General features: G+C 46.6%; 1 protein-coding gene across 2 annotated transcripts in view; it reads left to right on the top strand.

Moving 5' to 3' along the window:
• Window positions 1-25,592, top strand: part of CAMSAP1 (calmodulin regulated spectrin associated protein 1) — a 491,735-nt gene that overhangs the window by 155,202 nt on the left and 310,941 nt on the right. For both annotated transcript variants that reach the window (XM_078641882.1, XM_078641883.1), the window contains one exon: window positions 21,991-22,152. In XM_078641882.1, the coding sequence (XP_078498008.1) occupies window positions 21,991-22,152 (162 nt within the window). The remainder of the gene's footprint in view (window positions 1-21,990; window positions 22,153-25,592) is intronic.

Below are 25,592 nucleotides of genomic sequence, written 5' to 3'. Positions count from 1 at the left end.
ACTCCATTCTCCCTGAAATAAGACTGAACCCCTCAACTACCTCCTTCAAGAAAGATGTAAAATTGCTATTTATGAACAAATCTCTGACCTAGACGTTAAGAACTCTCTCATAGCATATTACGACTCGTCCACTACACCCTTTTTTACAAAAAAATTGTATTGGTTTTTACACTTGCAACCTATGACATATAACATATAATCGTTATCACTTTGTCAATACAGGGGTGACAGCCCACGTGGCTTAGTTGCTGGCAGTACAGTTTACCCTTAAATCAGATAAGCTTGTCCGTCCCTGCTTTACTACTTTAACACATATAACAAATAGTCTTTGGTGCTTTGTGCTGGGGGTATCAGTCAGACTGGTTGGGTTGCATCAAAGTATATGCTTGACCGACCCCCTGTCCATCTGTCTACTCTGAGAGAAAAAGAAAGAGGGAGGAAAGAGGGAAAAGTTTAGGGGGGGAGGAGAGGAGGGTGTTCTGCTCTAGTGGGTGGTGTGGTAGTGGGCGTGTTGAATATTTCTGACTAGCACTGTCATGGGGGTTCGTAAGGGCCTAGAAACTTGTCCAAGGATGCCCACATACCCCTGTTGGGTTTTCTCCATGAGGTGTTTTGTAAGACTGTGATGTCTGCTCCTCTCAGGTATGTCACCCAGTTGAGCCACCCCTTGAAGGTGTTCTTCCATTTGGTGAGTACTATTTTGACTGCTGCTGTTAGCAGGAGATCTAGGAGGTCTCTGTCATGTTGCGTGTCAAGTTCAGATGTTATAAATGTGGTGGTGAGTGTGGCAAACTCTTCTTTAAGTGTGCACCTTAAAGCTTTGTTTATGAAGGTGAACATTATGTTCCAACGTTTTTTGACCTTTGTGCAGTGGAAGATGAGGTGTGCCAGGTTCCCCCTGTTCTCTGTCACAATTCCAGCAGCGGTTGTTTTCCCTCAGACCCAGGGTCGCTAAGCGAACCGGGGTCCAGTAGGTCTTGTGCAGAAGCCAGAATTTTGTCTGAGCTAACACCGGGGAGATCAAATTTTTCGATGGGGAAGTTCAGAGGGTGTGTCTTTCATTTTTTCTAAGTGCGGTACCTAGATGCGTCTCCCAGTTTCTGGTTGTTTTATTGTCAGGCTTGGAGGAACTGGGACGGAGTAGTCTGTAGATGTGGGAAACCTGGTGGCCTACTTTGTTCAGATTCTCCATATACTGGATAATTGAGGGTTTGTCTTGTTATTTTTGATTTGGTTAGGGCTGTTCTGATTTTAAGGAAGGTGTAGAGTTCTATATCTGGTAGGTTATGCAGTTTTTTTTAGTATGTTGAAGGTGTGGGGGCTTCCGCCTTCGTCCAGCGGGCTGGGTATGAGATCCCAAGCCTTTTCCATGAGTCTATGGCTAGAGGTTTCCCCCTATATTTTATCTTTGAGTTTGCCAACAGAGATTCCCAGTTAGAATTTTTAACGCTGTGCTCCAGTTTTTGGTCTACCTTATACAGGGCCTATCTAGTGTTTTTAAATATTGGCCTAGTGTTTTGTGTCTGTTTGTTTGCAGTGAGGAGTGTTATTGGGTCGAGATTTTGAGTATGGCTTTCTCAATCCTGAACTAGACCGGCGTGTAAACCTGGTTAGACAGGATTCAATAGACTCCCTGTCTCGCTAGAAAGGCAGTCTGGAATGTTCTGAAATCTGCCAAGTTTAGTCCTCCTGGTTTCTTATCTAGTCTTAATTTTTTCAGGCTTATCCTCAGTTTTTTGTCACACCATAGTAACTTGTTTATGAACTGGTCCGTTTTTCGGTGGAATTCGTCTGTGAGAGTAAGTGGAAGCATTCCCGCCAGGTAGTTGATCACCGGGGTGATCATCATCTTAATTGTCTCTATCCTCCCCCACCATGTTATGAATTTGGGCGACCAGGACTCCAGAAGATTTTTTTATCTTTTCTAGTATTAGTTTCTTATTTTGGTCGTGTATGGTTTTGAGGTCTTTGCCTAATTGAATCCCTAGATACTTGACGAAACCGGGTTGCCAGGCTAGTCCTGAGTTGTCTAGTACCTCTCTGGTGGTGTGGATGTTAAGTGGCATACATTCCGATTTATCTCTGTTTAATTTATAGCCGGAGTGGGCTGAGTATTTAACAGTGGTTTCCATGAGGGCAGTGATGGAGGACTTGGGGTTCTCAGTGACTGAGAATGTCGTCTGCGTAAGCTGCTAGTTTGGCTCTGACCTCGTTGATGGTGACCCCCATCATTTCTCTATTGGCTCCAATATCCCTGATCAGGGGTTCCAAAGTCAGTAAAAACAGCCCAGGGGACAGGAAACATTCCTGTCTTGTCCTTCGCTGAAGGGTGAATTGTTCTGAGACTGACCCGTTGATAGCTATCTGTGCACTGGGGTGTGCGTACAGTGCCAACACTTTCCGCGTATGCTTATCTCCCAGATTGTACGCTCGCATGCACTGTTCTAGGAAGTGCCAGGACACTGTCAAACGCTTTCTCTGCGTCAAGTGTGATTGCCACAGCTGGTTTCAGACTTTGAGGTCTGTTCGAGAACATGGCACAGGAGTCTTGTTATCATGTGACATACGTGTCCTTAGGAATCCTACTGGCGAGTTGCTTATCAGTTGAGGGAGTACCGTGTTGAGCCTTAAGGCTAAGATTTTGGCATAGATTTTGCAGTCTGTTAAGTGAGATGGGCCTGTAGTTTTGGGGCAGTTGTGTGTCTTTGCCTTCTTTAGGGATAACTATAATGTTTGCTTCCGGCATGGACTGTGACACCGTTCCCACACCCTCGCAGTGGTTGAAAACTTTTTTTCATAGTTGGGAGTAGGTGTGGTCGAAAACTTTTATAGAAGGAGGCCGAGTAACCGTCTGTACCCGGCTCTTTGTTGTCTTTAAGAGAGTTAATCGCCATCTCAATTTCAGCTGAGCTTATCTTACGTCCTAGTGTCAGTTCTTCCTCGTTTGTTATCTTTGGAAGGTTTAGTCTGTCCAGGTATCCAGTGCATCTGTCTTGCTCTACTGTTTCGTCCCTTTTGTAGAGCTCTTGATAGAACTCACTGAACGTGCTTAGGATGTCCCTGTGCTGTGTGTGCATGTTATGTAAGTCAGTGATGGATGAGATGGTGCGTTGTCTTTGTGGTTCAGGTATGACGCTAAGATCTTCCCTGCCTTGTTGGCCTCGCAGAGGTTAATCTCTTTGTATTTGTTTATCCACAGTCCAGCCCTTTCACTCCGGATTTTGTTGTATTCTTATTTTTTTTTTTTGTCAACTCTTTTAGGGCGCTAGACTTCCTTATGTCTTTAATGTAGCTTGCCTCTAGGTTTTTCATATCTTTTTCTAGCTGGTCTAGGTGTAGCTTAGCTTTTTTATTTAGTTTGGCCTTGATGTCTATAAGTGTCCCCCTGACTGTTGCTTTAAGCGCGTTCCACAGGGTCTTGGCGTCCATGCCTTGTGTGTTATGTCTATTGTAGTCGTTAATGGCTTGCTCTATTCTGTTTTTGTATTCCTGGTTTGCCAGAACTTCATTGTTAAACCTCCACCTGCGGGGGAGGTTCTCGTTGTGTCGCCCCGACAGCTGTAAGCTGATGCATGAGTGATCTGAGATAGTTATAGCCGCTATTTCCAAGTGTTCTATTAAGTGGGTGTGTGAGCCCGAAATGAAGATGTAGTATATTCTACTGTAGGAGTTGTGCAGGTTGAAGTAAAAGGTGTAGACTCTGGTGTCAGGGTGTTGTAGTCGCCATGGGTCTTTCAGGTTGAATCTGTTGCATATGTTCTTTAGAATGTTGTGTGAGCTTGGTGGGAGGGATTGGGCCTGTGTTTGTCTGTCCAATGTGTAGTCTAGTGCTAAGTTAAAGTCACCTGCCAGCACCGTCATGTCGTTTTGGGGCATTGCTTCCAGTCTCCTCGGGACTCCCTCCTAGTAGGCGGTGTCATCTGTGTTTGGGGCATATATGTTTACTTCCTGGATGGTTTTGCCCCCTCTTTTCAGTTGTGTTATTAGTAGCCTCCCTGCTTCATCGTGTTGTTGGTCCCCAATGGTTATGTTCGAGTTCTTATTTATCAGCGTGATCACTCATCGCTTCTTCCCTGTCGCCAGTGAGCAGGCTACCTGTCCTATCCATCTTGCTCTGACTATTGCTGCGTCCTCAAGGGATAGCTTGGTTTCATGTAGCAATATGACATCCCCTTTGGTCCGAGCTAGGTACTTTTACCTCTTGACCGGGTGGTTGAGGCCTTTCACTTGAGGGATACTATCTTTAGGTTTGCTAACAAATCGGTATTGTTATTCTGTGCCATAATTTAGAGTGTGTGATCATCGCGATTCCCCCCCTCTTTCCCCTATAGGGTGTTTGATCATGCCCTTTTGTTTTGCTAGTGCTTCCTGTGTAATCAGTGGGCTCTCCCTAGGCTTCCTCACGTTGGTTCCGATCTGCCTCTCACCAGACCTTTTTCCTGTGTTTCTGCTTGTATGCGGGTATGTAGGAAGCAGGGTGCAGATCCTTATGATACTGAAGAGCGGCTCACCACTGTCCCATTGACTCAGCTGTGGAGGTTTCTGGTCTCACTTCTGCCACTTGCCTGGATACCTCACCCACTTGCCTGGATACCTCACCAGAGCTGTAGAAGGATTTCCCTTCAGGCCTCCTCCTCCAGAATTTACACCCTTTTACTCAGTGGTGAGGGTGGGTAGCAGAGATTTTGTAGCTACCCTGCCATCCATCAAGACTGACTAATGTTTCGACTGAAGTGTTGCAGCCTCCCGCCTCTGCTTCTGAACTGTTGCTGCCCTTCATTGACGCTTTACTGCCCTTCATTGACGCTTTACTGCATCCAATACTTGCTGCATGTGAGAAACCCACTGCTACCCTAGTGGTGAGTAAGTTGTCGGGAAGACCTCGTCACCCAACCCCTAGGTATCCCTCCTTGTCAGCAAACCCTTCAGCAGAAAAACTTGAAGATGCAAGCTTCTTGTACTTCAGCAGATTAGCGTTGAAATAGTTGAACTATAGGGCACTCTGGCCAGATATTCAAATGCCCTGTTAGGATATGGTCCAGCTAGTTGTTTATTACTTTGCTGATGACCTCAAGCCTTATTTTTCTGATGTTCGGAATGACGAAGGTGCATCTCAGCATTTCATTAAGTCTTTACTAGATGCTACTGACACAGCGGCCCGTGCTGTGGTGTTTACAGTAACTGTATGCGTCCCTCTTGACTTTGCACATCAAGTTTGTCATCAGACGTGTAGGCCATTCTCCTGAATCTTCTGTTTGAAGGCTCCTGCCTCTTTGTCAACTAACCTGCCACTGCCTTAGAGAGCTTGAAGACCAGCATGGCAACCACTAGATTTCTAGGCATGTAATAACCGCCTCAAAGAGTTTATAGGCAATTTCACCATTTTCAAGGCTTCCTGAGGTGCTTCAATTTTCATTAGTGGCAATCCGCTCAATCTCAGCAGCAACAGCAAACTCAAAATCCCCTCATCAGGCAGTACAGAGGCAGATGTAAAGGTAAGGGCAGATGGTCCTAACGTTCCACTATCATCGCTGCCTCCTCCTCTGTGCTGCAGGTGAAGCAGCTCTAGTTTTCTCTTAGCAGAGAACCGGAAGTCTGTGGGAGGCAGGGTATCCTTCCTTTTACGCCCTGGAAGGCCATCGAGTAGGGCCAGGGTGTATTTAGCCCAACACATTTATTGAAAAAAGCTACCAACGGAACCACTGTATGTGTTAAAGAGCAGGAAATTGGGCAAGTATGCTATCCGCGATACTCCCATGAAAGATGGCAGTTTTGTGTCCAATTTGAGATCTCTGGATTATGGCCCTTTTTACCCGAGAAGAACAGTTCAAAATATTGATCCTAGCTCAGGCCTTGTTGGCGATAGAAGCAGGAGGCTGGTTTGTGGTTTGCAGGACACATACGGTTATTTTCTGATGCCACTGCAGTATCCGAAACACCTGCTGTTTGGGGTGACAACCATTGTGTAGTACTTCCATTCGGATTAACGTCGGCACCTCTGCTAATCACCTAGGTGATTGTGGTGGTTGTGGCACGTCTCAGACAGTTGGATCACAGTTTTCCCATTCCTTGACTGCTGGCTAATAAAAGCTGAGTTGGCAGAGGTAATGACGCGTTATCTGCAGTTGATGGCAGCTCTTCTGTTCGTCATTTGCTTGTCAATTAACAGGCCCACATCTCACCTAGAGCCCTCACGTCTCATGTTCATAGGGGCACTTCTGGTCACTATGCGCCTCTGTGCTTTTCCTCTTTTTCAGAGAATCTGATTTCTACAAGAGGTACTCTTGGATATCTTTGCCTGTTGGGCACTCCTCAAGTGGACGTGTTCGTCTCCTTGGAAAATACGCTGTGCCTGAAGTTCTGCGCTTTCTAGTATCTGCTGAGACAGCCTTGGACATGTTTAAATTGAGGTGGAACTCTGCTTCCCTACATGTTTTTACCCCCTAATGCCCAAGATTCCATGGGTTCTGAAAAAGATTTGACTAAACCCTGTCTAAGGCAGTCATTCTTGTTGCCCCAGATTGGCTAAGAAGGGTGTGGTATGCAGACCTTCTGCACCTCTCCCTATATCCCTCACTTTTCCTTCCTCTCAGTGTGGATTTCCTTTCCCAGTTAGACTGGGAAGTATGACTCTGCTCCCTAATCTTCAGAACCTCTACCTTCATGTCGGCAGAGTGAGTGGGTGTGCCTGAGCTCTTTTCAGCTTCTGCCAGAGATGTGGATATCATCCTAACTGCTAGCTATCCCTCCACGGAGTCTGTATACTTTGGGAGGTCGAGCAGTTTTGTTGCATTGTGCACAGAAAACCAAGTTGATCCCTTGTGAACTAGATTGTCAGAGGTCCTCCAGTTTGTACTCTCTCTGGCTCCGAGAGGGAGTGCGGTAGTTGTGGTCAAGGGTTGTCGGGCAGAGTTGGAGGCGTTCCTCTGTCTCCTAGGCCAGCAATCCCTGTCCATATACTCTATGATGAAGTTGCACAAAGAGTTGAACAATCTGTATCCCTCTATTCCTTTTGTAATGCCACTACGGTAACTAAATCTTGCCCTTACTTTTCTTTGATGGTGTGTACATTTGAGCCCCTTCACAGTTGCCAGTTACGGTTGTTGACTATGAAGCTGTGTTTTTTGTTGCCATTACTTTGGTGAGACAGGCCTATGAGTTGCAAATGTGGAGTGTCTTTTTGCCATTCACTACTTTTTCCCCTTGACAAGCTGGTGAATGTACATGTTATGGCTACGCATTATGCCTCCCCGTTATGACGAGCCCCCTGAGTTACCTTTAGTATACCTTTAGTCATATCATTAGGCACCATGAACTGAATTTGTCATGTTCAGCTCCCAGGATTCCCAAAGGAATGTTCTGCATTGGGCAATGGTCGCAGTGGCATAAATCGGCCCTTTACAGTAATTTAATCAATTTGACACAATGGCCCATTATGTACAACATTTGATATACATTGTGTGTGATAGACTTCTGTAGCTGAGTTTTGACTAGATCACGGAGAACATATATTGACATGTGTATAGGTGAGAGAATATAGTATGTCGTAAGGGTAGGAAAATCCAGCAATTTGCTACAAACCCATAATTCTCCCAACGTAGACCAGACCCAGGTCGGTCCAGGAATGAACTTGACCAGACTGAATCTATCCCATGTGGGTGGAGGGAATTAAGCAGGGGAATTGCTGGAGCACAGGGCAGAATTGACCTCGTTATCACACGTGTTCTGTTGAGACATCACAACAGAACAACACAGGAAAATGTGTTCGTGAACGATTGGAGGGAAACATTAAGGAGTGAAGTGAGCCATCCCTTTAATTGAAAACACAGACCCCCTTTTCAGATAAAGAGCCACCTACCAGCCATTGAGATACCTACTGCAACTGGGCAGCTAAATAATAATGCTCAAAATCAGGAAGGGCTAGTAGCTCTCCCTCAACTGGTAATTTAATGGTAGACAAAGCCACCCAACGGCACCCTGCAGACCAGATAAAATTACTAAGCAGCTTATTGACTTCCTTAATGAAGCACCTAGGAATAAGTAATGGGAGGTTTGTAGAATAATATAACAAGCGAAGGAGTATCCCCATTTTAATAAATGCAATCCAACCCAAGGCCTACAGAAGAGAGAGGTCCAGAGTGTGTTTCGTCCCCGAAGCTGTTGGACTGCCCTACCCAAGTTACCGTCTCTCAAATCCTCAGGTGAGTTGGAAACATTAAATAAGAATGACTCATATTCATGCACCAATCTGTGATTCAAGTGCACATGGGAACAGACATTATGCCCTGTATGCAGGGAAAAATTAAAGATTTGGCCTAATTTGTGTGGAGCCAATGAGTCTCCCAATAGTTGCTCAATTGAAGAAAAGTCTCCTCCTGTATTTTTTTTACATACAGCAACAAGTCATCCGCATATAGCGACACTGCATGTATAGTTGACGAAGCGCTATCTCTAAGTGTGTCATAGGGCTTCGCAACCGAGCTGCTATGGGTTATTTTGCCAAAGCTAACGGTAATGGTGATAATGATCAAACATGACCAGTACCCTGACCAACAGCCCAAGAATCAGAGCTACAATCCCACGTTTTTACATGAGCCATTTGGTTTTTGTATAGAATATGCTCCCATTTATGCCAGTATGGACCTACTCCAAATCGTGTCAGAACTCTGCATATATCCCCAGTGAAGGAAATCTAATGCCTTTTCAAAGTCGAACGAGATACATGCAGCATTGTGGAACAATTTGTACGCATCACACTTAACATTCCGTAACCTTCAAAGATTGAAAGAGCTAATGCATTCAGGAACAAAATTAGATTGATCACCCGGGATCATGTGTGGGAGTTCTGGCAACAGATGACCAGCTAGTATTTTTACTAAGATCTTATAATCGGTATTTAAAATCGATAATGGGTGTTAGGAAGCCTTATCTGAGGAGTCATTATGGTGTTTCAGCATTGTAGGAATAATGGCTTTATTCAAAGGGGAAAGGAGAGTACCTAATTTAAAAAATGCTTCAGAGTGCGTAGCCAATCCAGGTGCCAATTGTCTGGGGAAAAAAAGAATAAACCTCTGTCACATCAATCAATCAATCATTTTGTAAAGCGCACTACATACCCGCGAGGGTCTCAAGGAGCTGGGGGGAGGGGAGCTACTGATCGAACAGCCAGGTCTTGAGAATCCTCCTGAAGGTCAGCAGGTCTTGAGTCTGTCGTAGGCTCAGTGGGAGGGTGTTCCCTGTCTTGGCAGCGAGGTGGGAGAAGGATCTCCCACCAGTGGTTGTTCTTCGGATGCGCGGGACGGTGGCGAGTAAGAGATCGGCGGAGCGTAGCTGGCGGTTGGGGATGTAGAAGGAGTGCCGTCTGTTGAGGTAGGCTGGGCTAGTCTTGTGGAGTGCCTTGTGTGAGTGGGTGAGGAGCTTGAAGGATATCCTCTTGTTGACGGGGAGCCAGTGCAGGTTTCTCAGGTGGGGAGTGATGTGGCCGTGGCATGGTACGTCGAGGATCAGTTGTGCCGAGGCGTTTTGGATGCCTTGTAGTCGTTTGATGAGCTTGGTCGGGGCTCCCGCGTAGAGGGCGTTTCCGTAGTCGAGTCTGCTGCTGACGAGGGCCTGGGTGACTGTCTTTCTTGTATCTGTCGGGATCCATCTGTAGATCGTGCGGAGCATGCGGAGGGTGTTGAAGCAGGAGGAGGAGACGGCATTGACTTGCTTGGTCATTGAGAGCGTTGAGTCGAGGATGATTCCCAGGTTGCGTGCGTGGTCGGTGGGCGTCGGGGCTGCCCCCAGTGCCGTAGGCCACCAGGAGTCGTCCCAGGCTGAAGGGTTGGAGCCGAGGATGAGGACCTCCGTCTTGTCAGAGTTCAGCTTCAGACGGCTGGTCTTCATCCAGTCGGCGACGGCCTTCATTTCTTCGTGGAGGTTGGCTTTGGCTGTGATTGGGTCCTTGGTGAGGGAGAGGATCAGCTGAGTGTCGTCGGCGTAGGAGATTATGTTGAGGTCGGGCTACGTGTGCGAGCGGGGCCATGTAAATGTTAAACAGCGTTGGGCTGAGTGAGGATCTCTGGGGTACGCCGCAGATGATCTCGGAGGCTTTGGAACGGAATGTGGGGAGATGGACGCTCTGGGTTCTGCCGGAGAGGAAGGAGGTGGTCCAATCCAGAGCCTTGTTTCGGATCCCTGCGGCGTGAGTGTAGTGTGTGTTGGTAGACGCTGTCGAAGGCGGCAGAGAGGTCCAGGAGTGCTGCGGTCTCGCTGTTGTCCAGCAGGGTCCTGATGTCGTCGTTGGCAGGGATGAGGGCAGTCTTGGTGCTGTGGTTGCTGCGGAACCCTGACTGGGAAGGGTCCAGGATTCTGTTTTCTTCGAGGTATCGGGTTAGCTGTCTGTTGACGGTTTTCTCGATGACCTTGGCCGGGAAAGTGAGCAGAGAAATGGGCCGGAAGTTCTTGAGGTCTCTTGGGTCTGCCTTAGGTTTTTTGAGTAGGGCGTTGATCTCTGCGTGTTTCCAGATCTCTGGGAATGTCGCGGTCTCAAGGGAGAGATTCATGACGTTGCGCAGGTGGAGTGCGATGGAGCTGCTTGCTCTGTTAAATATGTGGTGCAGGAAGGGGTCCGACGGAGAGCCGAGTGGATTGAGCGCATGGTCTTGATGGTGTCATCGATGCTCACGCTGGCCCAGGCTAGCAGGGGGTCGTGGTCGATGGTGTACGGAGGGTCTGTTGTGTTGCTGTCTGTTGGGGCTGTCTGGGTGTTGAAGCTGTTGTGGATGTCTGCTATCTTGCGGTGGAAGAAGGTGGAGAGAGAGTCGCACAGGGCTTGCGACTGCGGGATGTCGGTGTTGGAGCTGGGGTTGGAGAGTTCCTTCACGATGTGGAAGAGCTCCTTGCTATTGTGTGAGTTGTTGTTGAGTGGGTCTTTGAAGGAGGTCCTCTTGGCCGCCATGTTGAGGTGGTGGGAGTTGCAGATGGCGTCCTTGTGTGCTGCGTGGCTGTCCGGAGTTTGTTCACTGTGCCATTTCTTCTCTAGTTTCCGGCAGGCTTGCTTGGTGGCTATGAGCTCTGGGGTGAACCAGCTGGCCCTCTTGCTGGTGTCTCTCTGGGGGGGGGGGGTTTCTTTAGTGGGGCAAGGGTGTTGGCGCAGTCCTAGATCCAGCATCTGAGGCTGTGGGCAGCGTCATCGGTGTTGGAGGGTTCAGTGGGTGGGATGAGAGCGAGGTTTGCGTGTAGTTGGTCTTCGGTGATTTTGCTCCAGCAGCGGCGGGGGTTCTGTTGGGTGCGGTGGTGTGTGGTGGGTTTCTGGAAGGCGAAGTGGATGCAGCTGTGGTCGGTCCAGACGAGTTCGGTGGAGTGGCTGATGGAGACGTACGGGCTTGAGGAGAAGACTGGGCCGAGCATGTGGCCGGCGGAGTGGGTGGGCGTTGTGACGAGTTGCTTCAGTCCGAGGTTGGCAAGGTTATCGATCAGGGTTGTGGAGTTGTTGTTCTCAAGGTGAAAGTTCAGGTCTCCGAGAAGGATGTAGTCGGTGGAGGTCAGGGCGTGCGTGCTGATTAAGTCGGCGATGGAGTCGCTGAACTGGGGGCAGGGTCCGGGGGGTCGGTAGACGAGGGTGCCTCTGAGGGTGGAATTAGGGTCTATGTGGATCTGGAAATGCATGTGTTCGGCGGTGCTGAGCGCGTCGTCGGTGCTAGTCGAGACCATGATGCTGTTCTTGTGGACAATGGCGATTCCTCCTCTGATTCCGTTGGTGCGGTCTCTGCGGGTGATCTTGTAGCTGTCTGGGATGGCCCTGTGGCTATGGCGATGTCGCGTGTGGAGGAGTCGTTAAACCTGGTCTCTGTCAGGAAGGCGACGTCCGGAGATGTTGTGTCGAGCAGGTCTCCGAGCTCGACGGCGTGCTTGCGTGTGGAGCGGGTGTTCAGTATTATGCATCTGAGGTGGTTGGGGTCTTTCTTGGCGGGTGGTTAGTCGGTTCTGAGGGTGATGTAGCTGCAGTTCCGGCAGGTGAAGGGGCCGTGTGTGCGTTTCGGGGTGGCCTTGAAGCAGGTGTGGCTCCGTCTGGAGTTGAGAGCGTGCAGAGTGCTGGCGTCGTAGTGGCGGCGGTCGTCGTGGCGGGTGCGGGGGCCAGGGGTTCTGGGCGAAGTCCGGGCGCAGACGGGCTTGCCTTGGGGGCGCCTTCTGCACACCAGCGGCTGGCATATATGGGGAGGTGGGAAGGAGGAGCAGCTGGGAGGCGGGGGCAGCGAATGCGCAGTGGGCAGTCAGAGGCTGGGGCCGCAGGGGACACAGCGGCGAGGGCGGTGAGGGACAACGAAGGTAACAGAAGGAAAAGGGGCACCAAAATCGAGGATAAAACTAGTGGCACAGAAGGCAAAAGGGCACAAAAAAGAGTGGAACAGAAGGCAAAAGGGCACAAAAAAAGAGTGGAACAGAAGGCAAAAGGGGCACAGAAACCAGGGAAAAACGAGTGGCACAGAGGGCAGAAGGGCACACAAAATGAGTGGAACGGAGGGCAGAAGGGCACAAAAAACGAGTGGAACAGAAGGCAAAAGGGGCACAAAAACGAGGGAAAAACAAGTGGCACAGAGGGCAGAAGGGCACAAAAAAACGAGTGGAACAGAGGGCAGAAGGGCACAAAAAACGAGTGGAACAGAAGGCAAAAGGGGCACAAAAACGAGGGAAGAACGAGTGGCACAGAAGGCCGAAGGGCACAAAAAACGAGTCGAACAGAAGGCAAAAGGGGCACAAAAACGAGGGAAGAACGAGTGGCACAGAAGGCAAAAAGGGCACAGAAATACCACATAAACGAGTGGCACAGAGGCCAGAATACAGAAGTACTGGGGCAGCTAAGAACAGTAGGCAGAACGGGCAGAGAGGCATGGGGGCAGCGAGGGGTACAGAAGGGAAAACCGGGCAGAGACACAGGGCAGCAAGGGGTACAGAAGTAAAGACCGGGCAGAGAGAGCACAGGGTCAGCGAGGGGAACAGAGGGAAGAAAAAGGGTCACGGACCACGTGCAGGCAGCGGGGGAAGACAGACAACAGCAGTCACAGACACACAATGAAAATACAGGCAATACAAAAAGGCAATAAAGCAGAGGATGAGCAAACCTACCTACGGCCTACCACTGGCCACCAGGGATGAGGCGCAGGTGGTAGCCTGCGGGTGGTGGAGGGCCTCGAACTTCCTCAGCAGCGGCGGCTGGTGGCAGGGAGGCACACGCGGTGCTGTGCGGAGGGGGAGCGACCTACCTGGTGGGGTCAAAGGTCGCTCCACATGCCCATCCAATTCTGCAATCTTACCACGAAGAAGGTCCAGTAGAACCACCCTAAATTCAACAGATGGGAGTGGTGGATGGGGAGAGGGTGGTCACAACTCCGGGATTACATTTTATGTAGATGGGGTTAGTACTCAGTACTCGAGAATTAACTAAATCTGCCACTTGTTGTGTGTTCAGTCCAAGAAGTAGCAGTAGTATTGACATCTAAGAGAATTTCTAATCTATCAAAGTAGGTGAATCTTACAATGCATAAGTCTGCGACTTTGTCTAGGTTAGTAGGAATAAGCTGTTTCAAGTCCAGAATAGATGTCTTGAGCTACAAAATGTCTCTGGTTAGGTTTTGTCTAGCCCTTCTGTAGTCATGATGCATAAGCCCCTAGTGAACACTTTAAATGTTTCCTTCTGCAGTAATGGGGAGGAGATGCTTTTGCTTTTTATTGGGGAATATTGTGTCTATATGATCCTCCACTGTTTGACGGAACACCGAATAGTCCGATATATTTAATTGTAACTGCAATTAAATTGGGGTAGGCATCCACCCTGAGGTCAGAGCTATGTACAGGGGATTGTGGCCAGATAAGAATTTTGAATAATATGAAGTAGTCAAGACACGAGTATGAAGATCTGATGTGCAAACAAACCTATCCAATTGAGAGTGCATATTGTGTACAGGAAAATAGAGTATTCATGCGGTGCGTTGTATTCACCAAGTCTCACTCAAATCCCAGATGTCGAACAGTTGCTGGCAATTTTTAGGGGAGAGGGGACACCGACCTGTCATAAGTTATCTAAAATGCTATTAAAGTCTCCCCACAGTGATCCAAGTGTCAATGACTCAGTCTGAAAGATAAGTCGATACGCGGTTCTAGGAAGCAAAAACCATGTCAATACCTTGGGGAAAACTTTGAAGCGATCTCCTAAAATTGTTATGAGCATTGCCATCTCGGAGATTGAAAGCAAATTTGTACTATCAGATATTATATGTATTTAAAAAAACAAAAAGCTTTTTTATTGATTTACTGCAGGAACTGGAAGTCGGTACAAGCAGTTCAAAGTTACTATAAGATTTTTCCCCCTCCAATACTGATATCATCATTTTAACTTCCACGTATAGACAAAATGAGAATCATTACAGGCATAACATCCATACCATATCTGATCCCTCAAACGAGACAATGGCACCCAAAGAACCTGGAACATAACGTGATGGGTAGCATGAGCTAGGAATTGGCAAAGACAATACATCTAAGGGGGAGAAGCTATCACCTCCTCTGTCAACTGGGCCATCAGTGTTTGTCTGTCCCTCTGGAGCTCCACCGTCGAGGAAAATGCAAATGTCTCCCTTATATTTGTTCCATCCTCCCCATTTTTGATCCCATTTCCTGGGGCAAACGCAACTCTTAAGCACAGACTTTTGGGCAATCATTGCAGTGTCCATATCCTCTGCCCAGTCAACTGCCTCCACCCCCCATTTTTGCGCGACATTCCGTTTCGCAATGACAAAGCCCATCGAGGCCCAAGTCTGTTCGGCTTGGGATAGGTCAGTCGCACCCCAAATATTAAGCAGGCATAGTTGGGGAAATGGCTCAATGGACATGCCACTCGCCCTCGCAAGCTGGCGGGTAATCTTTCCCCATTATCCCTGAATTCGAGGGCATTCCCATAGGATGTGATGGAAGGTACCCACTTGATTGCAATGGCGGAGGTAGAGTGGGTCAGGGCGTCTGCCTATTTTGAACAATAATGTGGCATTAAAGTAGACCCAGTGAAGTATCTTGAACTGGAGGAGTCGCATACGCATGGGAATAGCAACTCCGCAAGGGGAGGCCAGTGCATCCCGCCACATGTCGCCCTCCATCTCCCCCAGGTCCCTTTCCCAGCCCACTCATAATTTTTGCATCCGGTCTACACAGTTGTGGACTAGTTTCTTATATGTGAGTGAGATGGCTTTGCGCTCCATAGGATCCAACACCAACCAGTCCTCTAAGGGGGAAGAGTCGGGAGGGGTCCCTCCTTCGCAGAGCAGAAGATACAGCATGCCTGATCCGCAAGTATCTAAATGTTTCGGATTGAGCCAATTGGTATTTCGCCAGAAGTTCTGTGAATGTGGCCAGCCTCCCCTTCGTCCAGATATCTCCGATCGCAGAAATTCCAATTGTATCCCATTTATCAAACCCGGAGCATGTACTGAGGTGACCGAACATATCAGGTTCCCAGAAGGGAGTCTCTTTCGTCAAACTATTATGGCATCCCAACTTTTTGGTGACACTATGCCAAGTCTCGACCGTCCGTGCCATGGGCCCGGTTAAGTTGAGTTTCCCATGATTGGTATATAACGCTCTGTTGTGATCGCCCTGTCCCATTTACCAATGGTCTGTTCGGAAAATGACGACCGAACACCCATCTGTTGATTGCGATCAACTGTGATGCTTGATCATAAAGTCGTTAATCCGGTAAACCGATGCCCCCATCATACCATCCCATAGTAAGCTTGTTCATCGCATTTCGCGGTGTACGATCCTCCCACAACAAGCCCCGTAATACTCTCTATTTGGGGAAAAATAAGAATCTAGAACCGGGTTCGGGGAATTTTGCAAGGCATAAAGGAAACGCGGTAGTGCGAGCATTTTAATTAAGGACGCCCGCCCCAGGAGAGTCCTGGAGAGAATGCCAATGGAGGGCATCCGACCTAAAGCGCTGAAGCGGTCCAAGCAAGTTTTTTTCAAAGAAGAGGTCACCTCTGGGGTGACGAAGATGCCTAGATACTGAAAACCCCGGTGGCCACCGAAATCTCGTAGCCCCGAGGACTCGCCGGTGGAGCACCCCATAATGCATACATCTGGGATTTGGACCAGTTTATGCGATATCAAGAGTGGGCACATAAGATGTGGAAAATATGGAGCACCCGTCGCAGTTAGCGCGGGGGAAGCCAGATACAAGACAATATCATCTGCATAGAGTGAGATCCGGTGCTCATGAGATGCCGTCCACTTAAGCCCGCATATCCCCGGGTCACCACGAACCCACACCGCAAGCGGTTCCAATACTAAAGCGAAGATTAATGGGGACAAGGGACACCCCTGTCTCGTGCCCCGATGAAGAGTAAAAGTGGCAGAGTAATGATTGACAATGACATGCGCAGTGGGTTGGGTATACAAAAGTCGGATCCAGCGTATCCATTGGGGTCCGAACCCCATGCGGACCAAGACTGCAAAGAGAAATTCCCACTCAATGGTATCAAATGCCGTAGAGGCATCTGTTGATAATAGGATCGCGTCGTCTTCTAAAGTAGGAATCCTGTTGAGAACCCCATGCACCTGTCGCAGATTTCGAGCTGTTTCTCTCCAGATGGACCAAGTCCGTTACATAATGAAGGAGTCGATTCGCCAGTAGTTTAGCCAGGATCTTGGCTTCGACTGTCAAGAGGGAGATGGGGCCGTATGATGCACAGTCCTCGACAGGCTTATTTGGTTTGTGAATGACCATAATGGCTGAAGTTTGGATATCCGCGGAGAGGAGGCCTGAATCGAAACATTCAGTGTATAGATTCAACAGATGTGGCGCAAGGAGTGTAGACATGGGTTTAAAAAGCTTGATGCGGAGCCCGTTGGGACCCATGGCCTTACCGGATCGGACATCCTGTACAGCCTTCTGAACCTCCTCTGACTAGGAGGTCAGCCGACAATGGGGCCGGAGATGTGGGCGAGCTGGTATAGACCTCCTCATAATAGGCCGCAAAGGTGTCTGCTATCAGTTGAGGGTCGGTGAGAAGTGTACCCTTCGGATCGGCTGTAGCATGCACCCATCCGGCAGCTTGTTCCCTCCGCTCGAGCCACGCCAAGAGCTTGCCTGTTCGCTCAGCCTGTTCATAAATCCTATGGCGGGACGCCAGGGAGCTTGCCGTGGCACCCTCAAAAAGGAGCCGTCTATAATCCTGGCTCTTGATTGCGAGGCTGTGTTGGGATGTGGGGTTAGGATCTCGCGCAATCGACTCTTGAACTGAAACATCTGCCTCTAATGACAATGCCCTGCCCTTTATGACTGCCCCAAAAGCCCCCCATAGTGTCACTGCCGAGTCGACAGAGCCCACATTCTCAGCAAAGTAATAGTCTGAGTCCGGAGAACCTCTTTAATATGCGAAATCTTGAGTGCCCGGGTCTGTATGGTAATAGAATAAAGGCAACCTGTTCGGCGGAATCCCAATGTCGCCAGAACACGAGAATGGCCGGAAATCCCTCGGGCCAGAGAACTGGATCCCGTGAAAACATGAACATCCTGGGCATGTGTGAACATGTAATCAATCCGCAATTGGCTACTGTGTACTCCTGATTGGAACGTGAAGCGTGTGTCCAGCGGGTTGAACCACCTCCAAATAGCTACAACCCCCAGGGCATTCGCGAACTCCAACAATTGTGAGCCTCTAGACGGGTTCTCCCAGGGCGGGAGACGGTCCAAAGAACCATTCTTCGTAAGATTAAAGACCCTCCCAACATTAACACCACCAAAGGCAGTTCCAGCAGTAGGGGGCCCACGTCCCGCAGCTGCAGTCCGGGGGGGGGCGTAGACCGAAACAACATTGATGACTCATCCCTCCCAGGTGCCCGTCACTGCAGCATATCTGCCCTCAGGGTCGGTGCAGGTGGCATGGACGATATAGGGACAACCCCTCCGGAGCCAAATCCCCACCCCTCTGGAACCTGAGGTGACGCCGAAGTGAACCATTAGGCTTTAGCCTTTCCTATTCAGGGCCCTACAAGAGTTCCTCACCAGATGCGTTTCCTGTAGCAACACAAGCACAAGCTCATGCCGCTTAATGTACTGCAGCACAACACCCCTCTTGATTTTGTCCCCCAAACCATTAACGTTCCACGTGGCCGTGTTCAGCGTAACACCTTGGGTCATCACGTCAAGTCAATAGGAATCAAATAGTCCCAGGTTATCAATCGTTGCCGAAGACAGCCAGAATGGATGCCACATATATGCCATGAACAATTGCACTGATTGTGAGATTGGAGACATCAGCATTGGAATGTACCAGTACCCAACACGAAAATAGGGTGTGAATCGGGCCAGGGCGGATGGGAGAAAACTGACTTATCGGGAGTGGCACGACGGAGTACAGCTACCGTGCAGCAATTCCCATCGACAGCTGGCCACGCCCCTGATATTATATTTGATATTGTGCTTTTATTTATTTTTATTTGTCTGTGCTGCTTGTAATTGAGGCATATGTTCTTATTATTCTTTAATATTTTATGTTTTCTATTGTTTATGCGGGTGCTTGCTTTTTTAATTTGTTGGCTTTTTGAAGCTTTGTTTTGTGGTATTTGTGGTTTGCATATTACAATTAACAAAAAAAAAACATGATGGCTGCTGCTGGAGTACATATACTTATTGGCTGTTTGATTAAGCCCTGTGCTTCTTTCTGCACATTGAACAATCTATAGGTTACCTGCAATGTCTTCATTAGCTTGGCAGTTTCCCCAAATATATTTTTTCCTAATATCTGTGGAGTGACTTCAGCATAGGGTGTGGTTTGGAAAGTTGGTCGCAGTTAATTAGGGGAACAAATGCCACTGAGGTTTAGTGAACCCATCTGTAAAATCTTTGTCAATGAACGAAAGAACACAGGTCTCAAAAATTGTCTGGAATTGCAGGTCATTTGACTTGCCCGTAAAAATTCTCTCCCTTTGGAGCAGCGGCATCATGCTTAGGGATCAACTGACATTACAGTGCCAATGCATTATATTGGTGAAGTGGGGCACGTGGCTACCATTGGCTCTGAGCCCTGCGCATGCACATTTTAGTTCCAAGCATGAGACTGTGTAGGTTAGTGCTTGAAGCACACAGTTTCCCCCATATCATGAGAAAGGGCTGTGGAGGGATGCTTTGGAGACTTTCACACAGCGGTACACTTTATGGATGGCACGGTTCGCAACTACAGCAGGCCACAAGTGCGCCTGACAATGATTGTTATAAAAGCGGTAAAAATATATTCAGCCAAAAGATATTGACGGTACAATTAAAGAAACCATTTTTTGTTTTGTAGTGTTCAATGAATAGGTCATTTTTTCCAGTATTGCTCATTAAAGTGATGAAAATATGCACCTTTCTTCTAAGTATCCATATAGAGCTGTGAAGCTGGGTTGATCTTTGTGTCACTGACAATCATTAGCCTATGCTTTCATTATCAAGATCATCATAAACTTAGGCCGCGCTCAACTCCGATATCACTTCAAACGCCAGCAATCTCCGTCATTAGCACCAACTGGTTTCAGATATTGCTGCAGCTTCTCCAAGTTGACCATCCCAGCATCAGTTAAACCGTAGAGTCTTGAATGAGGTTCACAGGCAACGTCCTGCACAGAATCTCCTACTGCCTCTCCAATTGACACTAGTCCATTCACATGGGATGCTCCAGATCCTAAAAGCTCCCTATCACCTATGAAATCCCAAAAGCTCCCTCACGTTGCCTGTCCTCTTTAATCTCTACAGGGAACCCCCTAGACCTCTGCATACTAAATAAAAGCATAAAAATCCATAAACACGCCAATAGCACACAGCTATACACAAAAATATCCTGCGTTCTAGATATCCAAAGCCCCAAGCACACAGCCTGCATTTCATACTGACCTGGACCCTAACAACCATACATTTCTGTTCTTCGTCAAGAACAAAAAGCTAGACCAAACCTTACTCCTCAACATGGACTAATTGATACCTTGACTTTCAATCATGACCAAGCCACTCTGATGCATTCTTAGTACCGATCTCATCCCCTAGAATCAAGAAAACCAAGATCGCTTGATATCAACTCTACTAAAGGTGAAACTGTTCCTCCCAGAGAGTGAATTCAGAGCTGCGCAAACCCTCCTACCCAGTATTCTTCCCAGACTTACCATTGCTCCCCCTTTGAAGTATCCTCCATGATGCAGCACGCCTTAAGGGGCTTTCAGAAACATAACCTTATTATTGACTTATTGCTAGAGATCCACATTCTTTTTCCCTGTCTGTCCCCCACCACCTTCAAAGCCAGCGGTAACATCAACATCGCCATCACTGCCTGCACCCTGGCTGATAAACTCGGGAAATAACCTTTACAACGCAACTTTTACAACGAACGACCATTACAACGAATTTTTTACAACGCAAAAACTTTTACAACGCATACCATTACAACGCAGGATTTTACAACGCAAGTACTTTTACAACGCATACCATTACAACGTAAGTATTGGTAAGTATATAATTATTTTTAAAATATTATATGTTTGGGTTTTTGGGTAAAGGGGTATTTTTAGGGTTCAGGGTCAGTTTTCAGTTTTTGGGTAAAGGGGTATTTTTAGGGTTCAGGGTCAGTTTTTAGTTTTTGGGTAAAGGGGTATTTTTAGGGTTCAGGGTCAGTTTTCAGTTTTTGGGTAAAGGGGTATTTTTAGGGTTCAGGGTCAGTTTTCAGTTTTTGAGTAAAGGGGTATTTTTAGGGTTCAGGGTCAGTTTTCAGTTTTTGGGTAAAGGGGTATTTTTAGGGTTCAGGGTCAGTTTTCAGTTTTTGGGTAAAGGGGTATTTTTAGGGTTCAGGGTCAGTTTTCCGTTTTTGGGTAAAGGGGTATTTTTAGGGTTCAGGGTCAGTTTTCCGTTTTTGGGTAAAGGGGTATTTTTAGGGTTCAGGGTCAGTTTTCAGTTTTTGGGTAAAGGGGTATTTTTAGGGTTCAGGGTCAGTTTTCAGTTTTTGGGTAAAGGGGTATTTTTAGGGTTCAGGGACAGTTTTGGGTTTTTGGGTAAAGGGGTATTTTTAGGGTTCAGGGACAGTTTGGGGTTTTTGGGGTACAGGGTTAATTTGTAAAAATAAAATAAAATTATATTTAAATTAAATTAATTAAATGTAATTAAATATAAATTAATTATATTTTAATAATTTAAATTAATTTAAATTAAAAAAATATTTTTTAGGGTTCAGGGTCAGTTTTGGGTTTTTGTTGTACAGGGTTAATTTGTAAAAATAAATTAAAATTATATTTAAATTATATTTAAATTAAATTAATTAAATAAAATTAAATACAATTTAATTATATTTTAATAATTTAAAATAATTTATATCAAAAAAAATATTATATACTTACCAATATTTACGTTGTAATGGTATGCGTTGTAAAGGTACTTGCGTTGTAAAATCTTGCGTTGTAATGGTATGCGTTGTAAAAGTTTTTGCGTTGTAAAAAATTCGTTGTAATGGTAGGCGTTGTAAAAGTATGCGTTGTAACGTCATACATCCGATAAACTCTCTGCACCCTCACATCTAGGACTCCTTCAGAATGGAGAAGAAAAAGTGCAAAAAATTAGACTAAGCCACAGGCCTCTTCTATAAAGTCATCCATCGATAGTAGGGCCATATGAGATGTTGGGTGTTAGTAAAGAGAATCTAAGGGGAGAAGCTAGTAAATTATGACATTGATATTTGCAGTTGTTCTTATTTGCGTTTTTATGTTTTCCCTGATACCTTTTTTTACTTTTAAATTTGTCCATTCTGGATTTCATTGTTTGTAGATAAATTGAATATTTTTGCTTTATTTTGCACTCATAGGTACTTTTGATTGAAAGGAATGTTTGATTAATAAGTCACAAAGTGTTAAGTGCATCATAAATACTAATATTAAAAATATTCTTAATGCACATGTTGGTTGCATAAGTAAGACCTGTTTTTCGTATTTGCTCCACAGAGTGCTCACATGTCAATGATTGATGCATTAATGATGGCGTATACTGTTGAAATGATTAGCATTGAAAAGGTGGTTGCCAGTGTCAAACGCTTTTCTACGTTCAGTGCCTCAAAGGAGCTACCCTATGATCTGGAGGATGCTATGGTTTTCTGGATTAATAAGGTAACATTATGCATGTAATATCATTCATTTGGGCTGTCTGTTGCACTAATATTGGTGTAAATGCATTTAAAAAGAAAAAGGGTTACTTAAGAGGGGTAAAGATGTCGTCTTAAATGTTTTATGTCCGTTTCAGAGCAACAAACTAAATTGTATATTTCTATTGAATAAGAATCAATATGTTTATCCTTGACCGAATAGCCAGATTGTGATGACCAGAAAAATAACTTTACTAAGCACAATTGGCTCACTTTTGGCTCCGTCCACTCGTTGATTTGACACTGTACAAATATTTGGTTGGGAATTAAGAGGTTATTCGCCTACATATATTTGTGACTCATAACGTGACTGACAGCCAGAAAGGCTTCATGCCTGAGTGTGGACTTCACACAGTGTCGTGTGACTGTGGTAGCAGCATCTGCAATGTTAGGTAGAGCTGCTAATGTGGGAAAGATTATTGCAGTGAAGTAGTTCCATCCCATCATTTGACTAAGGACAAGAGAGACTTCACCTCCGCGTCTGCACAAGCAGCAATGTCACATTACTATGGCAGTGGTACTGCCTGGCCCATTAGGTGGACCAGAGGTAAAGAGCATTTAGTGTCTCTGTTTGCAGAAGGAGGTAGTGGGTGTATTTTTGTGACCACTCATCCACCCTGCCCTTAACAGATGGAAGAAGTAGGCGGTGTAAGTCTAGCCCCACCTTCTTCCTACTTGTAGTGAGTGAATGACTCTATTCGACAGCCTGTCGCTGAATGCCCTGAAGCCATCTCCAGCCCTGGCTCACCTTTGTGCAGTGAGCACAGCACAGGACCCACAGCACCATTTGAAAATGTTTCTGTGCTAGAACAGGCTTCTCCAACGTGTAGCTCGTAAGCTACTGGTAGCTCTCCAGCTTTTTCTTGGTTGGAGATATATGTAGATATATATCTATATCTATCTTTATCTCTATCTCAAAATTGAGCGCGTGTATTTGAATGAAATTGTGTGTAGTTACAGAATTCATATGCTGATGGAGAAAAACTGTTGCTTTTGCAAATCTAATATTTGAGTAATAAAAACCAAACGCTTTTACGGAGACTATTTCTATCATTAATATTAACTTGGTGCTAGGGGCATTGCAGCCATGGCTGTTATGTATTACCCATATAGAGGCATGTCACATTGACAAAGCATCATATACAATACTGCTCACAACTGTGTCTGATGAACAGAGGTGATTGCTGCTTTTATTCTTGCAAATGATGGCCACTAATGTAATCTTTTCTGATGACACCTCTAATAGTAGCTCGGGAGGATTTGTATTGAAAATAAGTAGCTCTTATTACAGAAAAGGTTCTAGAGGCTGTGACTCTTTCTGAACACGTTAGAATGGTGGTGTGGATGCTGTGATCGTGAGGCGGAAGCACGCTCCAGTTTCACCACAACAGTCTCATGTTGCAGAACCCACCATCTTATTAGTTAGCCATTCTCTAGCTCAATGCATCTGCCCTCACCACTTTTACTGCCACTACCAAAAGACTCAGTGGAAAACAACATGCTGGAGCATCTGCTGTGAGAGAAATCATAACCAGAGCTGGACGTTGCCCTGTCTCCTCCCATGACCCTTCCCAATTTAATTGAATTCCCTTTCCAAGGTGTCAGACTTGATCCAGAAACATTTAGACCTGTTTGCCAGCACAAGCCGGTGACTTCGTGAGGCTCTGTGCTGATTTTGTTCCACTTCGTGACGAGCGGAGCCACATACATGCCAGCCATGAGCTGACCGCAACAGCTTTCTTTCCATGCAGTCAAATTTGGATCTGAATGTTCATCTTGGTCTTTTGAGTAGAATTTTCGAGAAATTCTTCCAGGATGTAATGGAAAATGACAGGGTTTATACAGCAGTCTACGGACTTTGGCAGATAGAGGTCAGTGACAAACTCTCACTAAGTCTGTTTGTGGTTCTTGGGGTTAGATCACTACTCCAGGGCCTGTGGCGACTGCTCCCAGATGAACCAAAAGGGGATGTGAAGCCAAACTCTGCCATCCAAGACGAGAAGACTTCACGTTGTGGCTAATTGAAGTTGAAAGGAAGATCCCGTTCCTGCGATAGATAGTAGTCATGGTTGAAGTCTTTGGTTAAGTCCAAGAAAAGAGCACACAAACTTAAAGTAGGAATCGGGCCCTTCCAACCACTCTTGAACTTCAGAAGAGATGTGAGGGCATCAGCATGCCTCCTGGTCTCACTCCTGAGCTCCATAGGATCTGATTAAGAGTTTGAAACTGATGCACTTTAAATTCCCAGGTATGTTGATGATGCCACAGCAAGTAGAGGCCTTCAGGGACGCCTTGCTGCATATATTTGGCACTTAAGGCTCCATGGATCTGCAGGGGCCTCCAGTCTGACATCTGCCAATGTCCGCCCTCGGCACTGTCTGTGCCCTTTGGAGCAGCAACGGGTTCAGCACTGGTTCTGGTGCAAGCTTTGATTACAGCACCAGTCCCTCTCGCATCGACTGCAGATGAGGAGGTACAGCCCATACTGCTGTCTGATTCTGAACTGAATCCACTACAACTTCGAAAGAAGATGCACAGCATGCCAACTGGCACACAGCCACTGGCCAACACCAGATTCTAATACTTTTCCCTTACCACATGGTAGGGCCATGACCATGAGCAATCGTTTTGGCATATAAACAGACATTGATGATGGGGACAACAATGTTCCTCAATATGATGAGGAAACATGGTATGAGGAACTTCAGGAATGTAAGTAGCTGGACATTTCCCCAGATACTGGTCTCTTGTTTCCCCACACCAACTCCTGCCACAGAACAAAGCACCACCTTTGCTGTTATACAAAGGGCGGCAGAAGTTCCGGACCTAAAACTACCAACCTTAGACATTAAGAATAATGTACTGACTGAATTATTGTAACCTGGTCAGGCTCCCACAGAGCCACTGTTGCCATTTATTGGGCCCTTACAGACTCCTTTGAGCACTTGGGTAAAGCCTTGTCCGCGTCTGCTTGTTAACAGGCAGGTTGCTCATCGGTATCGCCTTGCACCTGGCGACCCTGCCTTTCTTCTTCAGCACTGAACTTCAGAGAGTCTGGTGCTACCGGCTTCCATCAGGAAAACAAATCTAAATGCATTCTCGACTACTTTGCTTGATCGTGGATCGAAGAGAATTTAAACATTTGGTAAAAGGATTTTCTCACATACAAGCCTGGCCCAGAGATTTGCGAATGCCAGCTGTCTCCTAAACTGCTATTCTCATTACCTGTGGGTCTTCTTGGCACAAGTTTTACTGGCTGTTCGGGACGACCGTAGGCTATTAAGGACAGTTATTTGCTCTAGACTGAACACATCCAACTGTTTAGGACACACAATGGGTAACAGTGTTTCTCTCTGACAAGCCTGAATGAGGTCTACAGACTTCTGTGGAGATGTTCAAACATCC

The sequence above is a fragment of the Lissotriton helveticus genome, chromosome 5_1 (assembly GCF_964261635.1).
Source record: "Lissotriton helveticus chromosome 5_1, aLisHel1.1, whole genome shotgun sequence".
NCBI lineage: Eukaryota > Metazoa > Chordata > Amphibia > Caudata > Salamandridae > Lissotriton > Lissotriton helveticus.
Note: the sequence above shows the minus strand (reverse complement) of the source record. Positions and strands in the feature narration are given on the sequence as shown.